We start from the raw sequence: 14280 nt of genomic DNA, 5'->3' as shown, positions 1-14280 counted from the left end.
GTTATGATGCCATTGATTAACTTTTTGTGATAGAATAAAAACTATAATACTAAGTGAACACATTGATTTTAAAGACATTCTCATTTCAAATACAGTAGAACCTTTCAGTTGACCACTCAAGGGACTGTGACAAACTAGTCAAGATACAGAGGTCATCAATGTAAAGAACTTCTACTGAGTACAGAGGGGCATGTTGGTCCATGAAAATCCGGTCAACTCGAGTGGTCAGCCATGGAAGTTCTCCTGTTTTAAAAACATGAAAAAATGAACATCCTAGAATAAAGGAAATAAAATTCAATAAAATAAAAATTTTCATACCTCCAAAATTTCCAGAAGTATAAGACATTTATGAGGTTTTTTGAAGTAAGCTAAGTTTTCCATTTATTTTTTTCCCTTAAGAAATAAACATGTCTTTAATTAACTACTGGATCGCACTGCTGTGATTCAGGCTCTTTTATTTGATAACCTCAGGGTCAGCGACCTGCTGTTCTGGAATGTCTTCAACTATTCATACTGGCCAGGTCAGCTAGGTGAACAGAATCACATCATATAACATGTATAACTTAACACAAATGTAACTTTGTGAGTTAGTCAAAAAGAAAGAGGAAAGGGTGGCACCAGTGGCTCAAAGGGGTGGGGCGCCGGCCCCATATGCTGGAATTGGCGAGTTCAAACCCAGCCACGGCCAAAAACTGCAAAAAAAAAAAAAGAGGAAAATTGCCTGCAGTTGATAGTAAACAGCACAGGGGATGCTGTCTCCCCATCCTGTCTTCATTTCTAGGTGTTTCTTATAGCACAAGTCCCTTGCAATGCTGAGTGTTACTCTGGTGTTTCAAGGTATAATAGTACATTTTTTAAACTCATGGCTCACAAATATTTACTTTGGTGTTTAACTAAAGAAAAAGTAGTGAGTTTTTGACAATGGAGAAATTTGGAGACCTTATACTTGAGTTATTTTAAAGAGAATTTCCAAGGGTTATTTTGACTGTAATTTTTGTTTAATGCTCTAACTTTAGAGGTTAAACTTGGTGCAGAGGCAGTTCTACTTTTCTAGGGAAATCCGAGCCTAGAATAATCCATTGTTAAGGACGGCGTATTTCCTCTTTACCTGCCGAAGTCTTACCCAGTCACTCTCCAGGTGTTGTCAACATGGTTATAACATTGAAGGTTTTACATATTTGGGAATATAATCTTTTTTACAAATCTTTTGGATCAAAAGCTATTGATAGTACTTTTTTCATGTGATGATGATAATTGATATATGTCGTTAATTTTTTTTTTATAATTTTCTGTGTTAAACTATGTTTTGAGCCATGCTTGCCTTTTACCCACTTATTTTTCTCCCTTTAAACAGATAAGCAATTTAAAGAAAATTTTAAAAGGAATCTTGGATTATAATCATGAGGTAAGGGCTTTTTTCTCATTCTGCTTGGGGGTATTACTAGAGGATACTTTAATTTTATCATGGTTTAAGAAAAGAGAGGGAAAAGAAATTCAGCCTCTCACGATGGTGTAATACCTTTGGAACTTTTTTTACGTCCTTCTAAAAACCTAATCATGTTCATGACTACATGATGTCCGTGTGTGGGCTGCTGTTCCCCTGATTTGAGTGTCCTCAGGGTTTGGTGAGCCTGCTGTACAGTTTGGTGCCAGTCTTGGTCATGACCACGCGATGTCCGTGTGTGGGCTGCCGTTCCCCTGATTTGAGTGTCCTCAGTGTTTGGTGAGCCTGCTGTACAGTTTGGTGCCAGTCTTGGTCATGACCACGCAATGTCCGTGTGTGGGCTGCCGTTCCCGATTTGAGTGTCCGCAGCGTTTGGTGAGCCTGTTGTACAGTTTGGTGCCAGTCTCGGTCATGACCACGCGATGTCCGTGTGTGGGCTACCGTTCCCCTGATTTGAGTGTCCACAGCGTTTGGTGAGCCTGCTGTACAGTTTGGTGCCAGTCTCGGTGTTTATTCTCTCACAGCTCAAGGTTCTTTTTTTTTTTTTTTTTTTTTTTTTTTGGTTTTTGGCCAGGGCTGGGTTTGAACCCGCCACCTCCGGCATATGGGACTGGCGCCCTACTCCTTGAGCCACAGGCACCACCCAAGCTCAAGGTTCTTTTTCCTCCTGCCACCTACTATAATTTGTAATTAAATGTCTCTATGTGCATTTACTTATTTTATTACTTTTAAACCACATGAAAGTACTTGTGTATGTATTTTAAAGCTTTATAAACACATTCATCTTTTGACACAGAAATTCTGTTTCTAGAAATTTGTCTTCTAGAACTGTTAAGCTATCCATGTCATCATTATGTCATAGTAAGCATAAACTGAAAATAACCCAAATGTCTAACAACAAGAAAATTATGAAGCATTTATAGGACAAATTCCATTCAGCCATGAAAATTAATATTTATAAAAATTCTTCAATAATATAAAATGGCTCACACCTGTAATCCTGAACTCTGGGACGCTGAAGTGGGTGAATTGCTTGAGGTCAAGACCAGCCTGAGCCAGAGTGACACCCTGTCTCTACTAAAAATAGAAAAATTAGCAGGGTTTGAGGTGGGAGCCTGTGGTCCCAGCTATTCGAGAGGCTGAGGCAGGAGGATTGCTTGAGTCCAGGAATTTGAAGTAGCTGTGAGCTATGATGACACCATGGCACTCTACCCAGGGTGACAGAGTGAGACTCTATCTCAAACGAAAAAAAAAATATGAGGCTCAGCACCTGTAGCTCAGTGGCTAGGGCTCTGGCCACATACACCGGGGCTGGCAGGTTCAAAACCGGCCCACGCCTGCCAAACAACAATGACAACTACAAAAAAAAATAGCCAGATGTTGTGGCAGGCGCCTGTAGTCCCAGCTACTTGGGAGGCTGAGCCAAGAGAATCACGTAAGCCCAAGAGTTTGAGCTGTGACACCACAGCACTCTACCCAGGGTGACAAAGTGAGACTCTGTCTCAAAAAAAAGAAAAAGGTATGAGCTATATGCTGCGAGATTCCAAAATATACATGAATGTATACATAACATATATGCAGGTCGACAGTCTTGAATCTCCAATCTTTTATGTATTGTAGAAACCATAGTTTTTCAGACTTGAAAGGTAACTTGATGTATACACCGTTTATTGTGTAAATATCCCCAGTGGGATCTAGGCTTGCCCCATTTCTGAAATAAAAATATAAGGTTATTCACTCTAACTGGGATACTAAGTAAATGCGTGTTCTGGCTTTACCTTTTAGCCTTATACTGAGAATTCCTTTGTCCTTCTGTCTTGCTCTGTTTGCTGAATCTTTGGTATTTCTCTTTCCTGGCTTACTTTCTTCTTGTAGGAGAGCCCATTTCCAGCCCATTTTCCAGTGACATCTTCACAAAAGTACATGATAGGTCATTTTTTTTAGGCCTTGCATAGTTGAAACTAATCTTAGTTCTCCCTTTGTACTTTGGTTGAGTTAGTTAGGGAATTCCAGGTTGGAAATCCTCCCTCCACAATTTACAAGCCTTGCTTCACCGTCCTCCAGCTTCCGGTGCTACTGCCGAAATTCCTCATCTGGATTGCTATTTGCTGTTGATAACTTGTTCTCTTTCTGGAAGCTTTTAAGATCTTTTTAGCTCCTTCTTCATGCTGGTGTGCTTTGGTATGAGCAGGGTTTTTTTGTTTTGTTTCATTGTGCTTCGCACTTAGCAAACCATTAAAATCTGAATGCCTACTTCTTTTAGTTTTAGGAAATTGTCTTTTTTATATATTTATATAAGTGTATATACGTATGTGTGTGTGTATGTGTGTATATATACATATATATCTACATATATGTATATATCTACAGATATATACATATCTTTCTCTTTATTTTCTCTGTTCTCTTTCTAGAACTCCTGTTTAGCTATTGAACCTCCTGGATTGATCCTTTAGCTATCTAACCTTTTCTCTCCTTTTTTCTTTCTTGTGTTACTGCTTTACTTTCTGAAATGATCACATACCTTTCTTCTAGCTTGCCTATTGAATATTTTTTTAGATAGAGTCTCACTATGTTGCCCTCGGTAGAGTGCTGTGGCGTTACAGCTCACAGCAACCTCAAACTCTTGGGCTTAAGTCATTCTCTTGCCTCAGCCTCTGGAGTAGCTGGGACTACAGGCACCTGCCACAATGCCCAGATATTTTTAGAGGCAGAGTCTTGCTTTTGCTCAGGCTGGTCTCAAACCTGTGGGCTCAGGCAATCCATCTGCCTCGGCCTCCCAGAGTGCTGGGATTACAGGTGTGAGCCACCATACCCAGCCCAGTCTCATATTTTTAAATCATCATTTTCTTGCTTTTCTTGATAGTTTTGCCACCTGTGTATACATTAATGGGATTTTTAAATTTTTATTTTCTTCCACATCCTACATCCATTTTTTGCATTATTTGAGTTTCTTTGTTTTTGTCTGTTTTCATGTTGGGAACTTTTCTCAAATGTCTTAATGGTCCTTGGTTGTTATTGATATTTCCAAGCAAAGCTCTGTAAAAAGCTAGTTGGAACCTGAGTGGGTGTGCTTGTTCAACATAAGTTTCTCAGCAGGGGTATCATCCAGAGCCCTGCCCAGTTGACTGTGTATAAGTCATTTCATTTGGCTTCAGTTTCTCCATGAAAGAATCCTCCGTGCTTCTTCCTGATAGAGGCGTTTTGCTGCCTGCATTTGGGGAGTCAAATGGAGTGAAGGTGGCTAAGGAGACTCTCACTGTTGAGACAGGTCAGCTCTTCCTGATGCTCTGTGCTTAAGAGAGAGTACACAGACAGTCCTTCTTGAAGTGGGGGAGTATCGAGAGTGCTCAGAGTGCATGCCACGTACCAGATTAAGGACTGTGATGCTGGGACTCCAGACAGTTACAGTTTAGGTAAAAGTAGAATTGGGGAGTGAGACTGACATGATCACTCTGTTCTCGGCAGTGAGTTTTTGGTGATAAACTAATTTCAGGCAACTATTTTATTTGGTCATATACTTATAAATGCAGTTGTAATCTTTTTATTTCTATTCAGGTTTTAGGACAACAAATTAATGACTTCACCCTTCCTGATGTGAACCTTATTGGGGAGCATTCTGATGCAGCAGAGCTCGGGAGGATGCTTCAGCTTATTCTGGGCTGTGCTGTGAACTGTGAACAGAAGCAAGGTAATTTGTTTGAAGTTAGTGTATGCATTTAGTTAAGGAAAGTGATATATATAGTATACTTTATATATATTAATCACCAGTACAAATAATACCATCTTTTTAAAGCCGTTCTAAAAGAGTGCAGTTTTCTATGATTTTATTAGTAATTTATTTTTAAACTTAAATGAATTTTACAAGTTAAAAAGTAAGAGATACTGTTTTCCTTTGTGCAAGAGATACAGTATAGAGATACTGTTTTCCTTTGTGCAAGACCACATAAATCTTTGAGTGGATGGTTTCTGATGCATCTTAAGTACTGGTCTGTGATGTGAAGAAGTTAATTGCTTAAGACTTGCCACCTATTCATTTGGTAAAGATGAGCAGGGATGTACAGCAGTTTCATAGGTATTCACATCTGCCTTCCCAGCATAAATCCGTAATAGGCAAATGTCTTATACTTTGGTAAAGGCATTGTATTTGGAAATATTAACAAGTTTGTCTTTATTGTGGGAAAAGGGAGGAAAGCGAATCATTATATGCAGTCTCTAATAAAATAGACTTGGAATCAGGTTTCCTACCCCTAATCTGGTAGATACTCTTCCTCTAGAAATTACTTCAAACATTAAATTTTTAGATAACTCCTTGGTTATCTTTTAAAGAAAAGAAGACTATTACATATATCAAGATTGGTTCACTTCACTTATTTATTATTGTAAAAATTTTAGAAATATCACAGGATAGTTTGTATTAACATACTCTGTCAAGATAACCTTAAAATTCAAGGAACTTTTGGGATTAATTTTAACAAAGATAAAGAAAAACTTAAAATAAATTAATGGGGCGGCGCCTATGGCTCAATGGAGTAGGGCGCCGGCCCCATATGCCGGAGGTGGTGGGTTCAAACCCAGCCCCCGCCAAAAACTGCAAAAAAAAAAAAAAAATAATAATAATAATTAATTAATGATTTCCCTGTGTGTATCTCAGTGCTAGAAGAGTCTCTCACTGTCCCTGTAAGTCTGAACCAGAGCTGAAATAACCCAGTATATCATATCATTATTATTAAAATATTGGTTAATTTATTAATTGATTTTGTAAAATATAAATTTAGGAAATATCTCTGTACTTGGATTAAGAGCTTGGGCTGCAATGCCCATCATTGTGAAGTTAAAATATGATTCCTCCTGTCACCGCCATGGGAGGGACATTGAGCCAGTCACCTAATCTCTACATTTTAGTTTCTAAGTGAAATAGAGATTTAGTATAGTACCTACTTCATAAGGCTATTGTGGAGACTAATGAGATAATGAATGTAAAATAACAGTGTCTTTCACATAGTAATAGTTCAAAAAAAGTTCATTATTACTAGTAACCATGGAAACATAATTTTTTATATATACTATTTTAAAACATTAACTTCCATTCTATTTTCTATTGTGTGTTTTTGTGAATTTCAGATAGCCATAATTTTTAAGTTGTCAATTATCATAGGTGGTATTTATCTAATGTTTTATATTTATTCTATTAATATATGAAATATAAGTTAGTAAAACCACTAGTTTGGATGTAGAGAAGGCTGCTCTTCAGAATGTCAAGTCTTAGTTACAGATTTTGTTAGGCTGTAATGCAATACTTTAATGCGTAAGCAAATTCAGGTTGGCACACTTTACTTTTTTTTTTTTGTAGAGACAGAGTCTCACTTTATGGCCCTTGGTAGAGTGCCGTGGCCTCACACAGCTCACAGCAACCTCCAACTCCTGGGCTTAAGCGATTCTCTTGCCTCAGCCTCCTGAGTAGCTGGGACTACAGGTGCCTGCCACAACGCCCGGCTATTTTTTGGTTGCAGCTTGGTCGGGGCCGGGTTTGAACCCGCCACCCTCAGTATATGGGGCCAGTGCCTTACCTACTGAGCCATAGGCGCTGCCCCACACTTTACTTTTTTTGAGTTACCTGAAGACTAGCTTTGATATGTAGGTAATAATGTGATTAATATCTCTTTTATAATAGTTCTTCCAAAGCGCTTATCTGATCTTAAATATTTTGGTTCCCTCTATTTTCAGCTTATTTGCATAAAAATCTACTTGTTTTCTAAAATTCACTGCTTTAATTTATCATATAAAAAGTAGATAAATTTTACTGTAAATTTATTTTTCCCTCTTCTCTAGTCAATTTATTTCACAGGTATTTATTGAATTGATGTATTACTCATAGTACTGTGGTCCAAGAACACAGTGTTAGACAAACAGAGACATTACCTGCCCGTGTGGAACCTGAGGGGAGGTCCAGGCATCCCGTGGGGCCTCCGATCCCTGTGTACTTGTGATAGGGCACAAGGTCTGAAGGTGCAGTGAGGTGGGGGCCGTCTGGGCTGGGATCAGGGAGGGTATTCAAGATATGGAGGATAATGGCTTAAGAGTACTCTAACTATTAGAAACTGAATATGAGAAAGGCTTGGGTTACCTTCCAGAGATTAAAAAACCCCACAAAACTATAATTGGAGTGATGGTACAGCACTTTACTGTTATTTACATTGAAGAAGATGGATTGTATTTTAAGCCTAAAGGTTTTTTTCTTGTTTTCCACCACCTCACCTCTGGTACTGCAAAACAGATTTCTGTCAATCTGTGTGCACTGTTTTGGTGTTCTAGTGATAAGTTTAATAATAGTCAACATGATTTTCTTTTTTAAACAATGTATTTCTTTTTCACAAGTCCCATTCATTTTATATTTTATCATGCCATGTTCTTATAGTAAATTTTAGTTTGCTTATTCAGTTTAGCTACAGAATTAAATATAAAACTTTCTGTATTTGTGATCTTTGTACTTTACTGAAAGGTCTAACAAGTTTTCTGTCAAAGATTGGAAGATTGGTTTATATAAGATTTAAGAGACATTAAATCTCTAAGCAGAAGTTTTTTGTTTTTTTTTGAGACAGAGTCTCATTCTGGCCTCCTGACTAGAGTGCTGTGGTTCACAGCAACCTCAAGTTCTTGGGCTCAAGTGATCCTCTTGCCTCAGTTTTTCTATTTTTAGTAGAGATGGGATCTCTCTATTGCTCAGGCTGGTCTCAAACTCTTGAGCTCAAGTGATCCACCTGCCTTGGCCTCCTAGTGTGCTGGGATTACAGGTGTGAGCCACCACCCCAGGCCTAAGCAGAAGCTTTGATTTTAATGTAGATGAAGAATTATTCTATTGTAGTTCATTGATAGCAAATAATGACTTCTTACATTTTTATTTAGGAAATTCATCAACTTCTGGGATTCTACTTAATGCATGGGGTCCTTGGTATAGTGCATAACTGTTAAAAGTTGACTAATTATGTTTATTGCAGAATAGGACTAGGAGAAGACAAAGATGCTGTCTGTATCCATAGTCCCATGGACAAGATGGAAGTTCAGTCAATGCTTATTGAGGTTCTCACAGACCAGCTGTTCTATATAAACATGTAGATTGTTTTCTCCTGAAATTACATAAATGATGAAAACTTATTGAACAGAATTATAACATCTCACCAATCCAGATTTAGGTCATTGAGAGCATGGGGGAGAGCTAAGAAATCAAATAAATGAGTTTCTGGATTGGTGACTATTAGCTGTCACTGCATATAAGGTGAAGCTCACCACAATGTCCCAGCCATTTACTGCCTGGCTAACTCTACACAAGATGCTTAGCCTGTTTCCTTGTCTCCAGAATGAAGGTTCAGAACTTGGTAGTCTTGAGAAGTTAGTGAAATTGTGTGTATATATTTGCTTTGTAACCCATAAAGTGCTGTACAGATAAAAGGGGCTTTCTGTTTAGAGATGGGTTTCCTATGTAGAAACGAGGAGCAGTTGCCAGGAACAGTGACAAATTTAAATTTGTCTTGGCTACTTGACTTCTCAAATTAGGCCAAATAAAACGGTGGCATATTTGGAAAAAAATAAAAAAAAGATTAGTGGTAGAAGATAAACTAATAATTTTGTTCTTGAGACAAGGTCTCACGCTGTCATCTAGGCTAGAGTGCAGGGTTGTGATCACAGCTCACTGCAGTCCTGAATGCCTGGGCTTGAGCAGTCCTCCTGCCTCAGCCTCCTAGTGAGGACTGTAGGACACATGTGCCATCACACCTAGCTAATTTTTAAATTTTTTGTAGAAACAGGGTCTCGTTATGTTGCCCAAGCTGGTCTTGAACTCCTGGCCGCAAGTGATGCTCCCCCTGGGCTTCCCACAGTGCTGGGATCACAGGCCTAAGCCACAGCACCCTGTGTTTTTTTTTTTTTTTGTAGAGACAGAGTCTCACTTTATGGCCCTCGGTAGAGTGCCGTGGCCTCACACAGCTCACAGCAACCTCCAACTCCTGGGCTTAAGCGATTCCCTTGCCTCAGCCTCCCGAGTAGCTGGGACTCCAGGCGCCCGCCACAACGCCCGGCTATTAGCACCCTGTGCTTTTAGTGTCTCCCTCTGTCTGGTACGTTTCTAGGCACCAACAATAAAAAATGCTTTTTACAAATTAAGAAACTGGAATTCACAGCTATGTTGTTTCTTGCCCAAGATTTCCCACTGGTAAGAGGCTAGGCCTTGGTAAGGCACAGGAGCCCATGTGTCTTCCACATGCAAACGTCATACTCTTTGTGCTAATGAGGCTGTAAATTCTGGATAGCTGAGATTTCAGGATAACCTCCAGCACACGGCACATCTCCTTCTCCTCCAGCATTGCCTCACGGACTGCATCCAGTATTTGCATACAGTTCATATTGGAATTTAAAGATTAATTTTTTTTCATTTAAAAAGTTGTACATCAATATAGTTCTCATCACCATTCGATCATTTAGCATTTTACGGTGTTCGCGGGGAAGGGCCTTGACGTGGCAACACCGCTTCTTAACTAACGCTTCCCCTCTCACACCTACTAACCCTTGCCCCCGTGCACTGTGGGTTTCTTCCCTCTCAGGGGCGGCACCCACTGCTCCTTCCCATCGTCAGTGCCGCAGCTGCTGCTTTTCCATGTCCACAGTCTCTGTTGTGAGGCTGTGTCGTCACCCTAGCTATGCTAGCTTCTCCATGGCCTTTGGGTTCCATGTTTGATACCTTTGAACCGAGTATCTAAAAGCTGCCCTAGTGTATTCCAGCACTCGTAGGGTAGTCCTCATGAATAAAAAAGAAAATTGAGCCCATACAAAAGGAATTCTTTTTTGACCAAATAGTGATTAACTCATTGACTGCCACACTAGAACAATTTTTTCCCTTGGGGCCCATACAGCTCCCAAGGTACTCAGAGTAAAGAAGTGTGAATCATATATGCTTCACATGGCCCTGGGCTCAAAACTAGCATGAGTTAAGTACAACTTATGTGGCAGTTAATGTGTTATGATATATATATTCCTACTGTTGGCCAAAGAACAACGCCTGTGATTTAGTTGTGTGGTGTATATTTGTCCATAAATATTTGATTGGGTACAAGTATCCTTAGGACTGTACTTCTTTAAAAACATGTTTTTGATAAACTAAAAGCTTTGGTACTAACAATAAGAATGTCATAATTTAAGAGTATTTTTTAAATACCATGTTTTTCTTAAAAAGTTATCTGTTGGGCAAAGGATTTCAGTTTGTCCGAATATATGTATGAAGCTGTTGTCAAAAGAATACTTTGAAAATTTCATAGTAAGACTCTTCCATATACTACAAAGGGTGAGAAGTTGTTTTTTTTTTAAGAGACAGAGTCTTACTTTGTTGCCCTTGGTAGAGTGCTGTGGCTCACAGCTCATAGCAACCTCCAGCTCTTGGGCTTAGGCGATTCTCTTGCCTCAGCCTCCCGAATAGCTGGGACCACAGGCGCTGGCCATAATGCCTGGCTATTTTTTTGTTGCAGTTTGGCCCGGGCTGGGTTCGAACCCTCCACCCTCGGTATATGGGGCCATACCCTACTCACTGAGCCATAGGCGCCACCCGGGTGAGAAGTGTTTTTTTGCATATGTTTGGATATATGGAATTGGAGAGGCAGGCTGTGGCTAAAATTTCTTCTTCTTCTTCTTCTTTTTTTTTTTTAAATGAAAAGGATGGTTTGTTTGTTTGTTTATTTATTTATTGCAGTTTTTGGCCAGGGCTGGGTTTGAACCCACCACCTCCAGCATATGGGGCCGGCGCCCTACTCCTTTGAGCCATAGGCGCCGCCCTAAAATTTCTTAATTACATCACCCTTTTACATATTTCTTATTAAAATATATTTACCACTTTTGTTAGAATCTGCCTGGCCTGTTGATTTTTTTTTTTTTTTTATTTAATGCCCCTTTTGCCATACATTGTTCGATTCAGAAATAATGAAAATTTCTTCATTATTAGGACATTTTTAGAAGACAAGAAATCACTTTCAATTTTGTCACTGTTAATAGCAATGAGATATTTCTCTTTTTTGGCAGTGGTAAGAGTGAGATTAATAGGCTCAGTGCCTGTGGCTCAAGTGGCAAAGCACCAGCCACATGAACTGGCGGGTTCGAATCCAGCCCTGGGCCACCGAACAACGACAGCTGCAACCAAAGTAATAGCCGGGTGTTGTGGCGGGTGCCTGTAGTCCTAGCTACTTGGGAGGCAGAGGCAGGAGAATCTCTTGAGCCCGGGAGTTGGAGGTTGCTGTGAGCTGTGATGCCATGGCACTCTACCTAGGGTGACAGCTTGAGGCTCTGTCTCAAAAAAAAAAAAAAAAAGGAGTGAGATTAATAAAGTTGCTGCCTTAGCTTATTACACATATGAGTCATTTTGGGGGGGAGGAGTTTTGAGACAGTCTTACTTTGTCATCACCCTCCATAGAGTGCCATGGCACCATAGCTCACAGCAACCTCAAACTCTTGGGCTCAAGCGATCCTCTTGCCTCAGCCTCCCAAGTAGCTGTGACGACAGGCGCCCATCACAATGCCTAGCTAGTTTTTAGAGGTGGGGTCTTGCTCTTGCTTGTCTTGAACTCCAGAGCTCAGGCAACCCACCTGCCTCAGCCTTCCAGAGTGCTAGGATTGTAGGTGTGAACCACCATGCCCAGCCTTGGGTCGTTATTTTCAAGCCAGGGTTTTACAATCTTTGTTTAACTATGGTATCAGTTTATCTTAAATTCATCTTAATTCTTTGTCCTAAGCAGCGCTCAGCTTCATTAAGTTTTTTCTTTTTTATAATAGAAAATATTAAGGTAGGAATTACATAATTCAGTGCTTTGATGTCATGTAAGAATAAAGCACAGACTTCAGAGTTATTTTTACCATGTAGCAAGGAATAATGTGAAAGATTTTCTTTAGATTTTAGAAAAAAAATATACAGTCTTTCCATCCTAGCTTTACCATTTCATTGTTTTACACTGGCACACACTTAGGCTAACCCTGCATTCCTGTGACCTGTAGCCTTAACCATTATAAGGAATAGTGAAAGGAGAAACGAATTAGGGAAAGATTGATAATGTGATTTTCAGCCTTTACCTTTAACCATGCATGAGAGATTCCTAGGAAGAATTAGAACATAGGAAGCTGCTCATGAGAATTTGTGATGTGTTAGCCTTTAGTCCCTTGACTGGTTAACTTGAACAGTGACATTCCAGGTTGTTCTTGTTTTCAGAGTACATCCAAGCCATTATGATGATGGAGGAGTCTGTCCAACATGTTGTCATGACAGCCATTCAAGAGGTATGTTGGAGCTTTGTGCTTGTAGTTTGTGAAAAATTTAAGTAGCAAACACGAGTATAAATAATAGAAGTAGAAATTTTAAAAAGAGTTTCTCCTCATTTTTGGAGAATTTTAAAATTTACATTCATATGATATAGCTTATTTTATATTTTTTAAAAATCATACTCACTTAAATTTCTCATTTTTAGTTAAACCTTGAGCATTCATTTGCAGGTATAGATACAACTATTCCTTTTCAACTATTTTGAAAAGTGCCCTTAGTGAAGGTGGAATAGTAGACTAATTCCCAAAATTGTTAGTAAATAAACAGTCTTTCTCACATTTAACTGTTTCCTGTTTGGCAGGAAGTAGTGGCAGAGTTGGAACTCAGATCTAAACAGTCTAAAATCCAGAACCCAAACCTGTGTCCCTTGTGCTGTGTCACCTCAAGAGAGTTTGCTTCAGTATTTCCTGGCACTGAAAATTAGCAATAACTTAACTTCAGAGCAAAAGGGGAATGGATAAAATAAGTTATGCTATAATAATGTGTCAGCATATTTAATATGCAGGCATTGAACCATCTTTTTGGAAAATGTGAGATGACATAAAGGAAAGCTTATAGTAAGTTTTAAAAAGGTGAGATCCAAAGCAGAGGAACAGTACAGTCGCATTTGTGTTTAAAATTAAGATGAATAGAATCTAAGAAACTTGTTAAAATGTTAACTCTGTCCACATAGTTGAATGTTCTTTACTCTTCTGTATTTTCCTATAATCACAGATGTTTTATCTATAACCAGGAATTTTTTCTCTTCTTTTCTCTTTTCTTTTTTTTTTTGAGACAGAGTCTCACTTTGTCGCCCTTGGGAGAGTGCCACGCCATGGCCTCACAGCTCACAGTAGCCTCAAACTCTTGGGCTCAGGCAATTCTCTTGCCTCAGCCTCCCAAGTAGCTGGGACAACAGGTGACGCCCAGCTTTTTTTTTTAGAGACAGGGTCTTGCTCTGCTTAGGCTGGTCTTGAACCCATTGAGCTTAGGCGATCCACCTGCCTCGGCCTCCTAGAATGTTAGGATCACCGATGTGAGCCACCGTGCCCAGCCAGGAATATTTTCTAAATTAAAATCTGTGACCAAGTGATTTTTATTCTGTAAATCTATTCTAAAGAGTTATTGAAAACTTCATACCACTATTGGACACAACAATGTTTATCAAACAATTTTGTATTAACAGAAATGAGAAAACAGTTATATCCATTGGTAAGCCAGTGTGTAAATTATAGTAGTTCCATCCAATGAAGTATTGCATAATTGATAAAACTGTGTATAGAAAGGATGTCTGTGACAGAGGAAAAATTCAAAATGTCAAGTGAATAGAACAAGAGATAAAATTGTATGTACAACAGAGTCCCGATATTATTTTAAAAATCAATTGTGGAGAAAAAGGAGGAGAAGAGGAGGGGGGAGTCAGGCTAGCCGAGTAGAAGCAGCTTTTGCCAGAGGCAGAGATACTGGACAGAAGTGGACTTAATGAAGCTGAAGGTGGGGAGCTGAG

The 14280-nt window shown here is 39.3% G+C and overlaps 1 protein-coding gene across 1 annotated transcript in view; it reads left to right on the top strand.

The window, feature by feature from the left end:
• Window positions 1–14280, top strand: part of HOOK3 (hook microtubule tethering protein 3) — a 96924-nt gene that overhangs the window by 27781 nt on the left and 54863 nt on the right. Inside the window, exons 4-6 of the mRNA XM_053578789.1 lie at window positions 1355–1405; window positions 5003–5135; window positions 12684–12751. Of these exons, the coding sequence (XP_053434764.1) occupies window positions 1355–1405; window positions 5003–5135; window positions 12684–12751 (252 nt within the window). The remainder of the gene's footprint in view (window positions 1–1354; window positions 1406–5002; window positions 5136–12683; window positions 12752–14280) is intronic.

The sequence above is a fragment of the Nycticebus coucang genome, chromosome 24, assembly GCF_027406575.1.
Source record: "Nycticebus coucang isolate mNycCou1 chromosome 24, mNycCou1.pri, whole genome shotgun sequence".
In the NCBI taxonomy this organism is placed as follows: domain Eukaryota; kingdom Metazoa; phylum Chordata; class Mammalia; order Primates; family Lorisidae; genus Nycticebus; species Nycticebus coucang.
The sequence above is the reverse complement of the archived record's forward strand: the minus strand, read 5'-3'. Positions and strand labels throughout refer to the sequence as shown.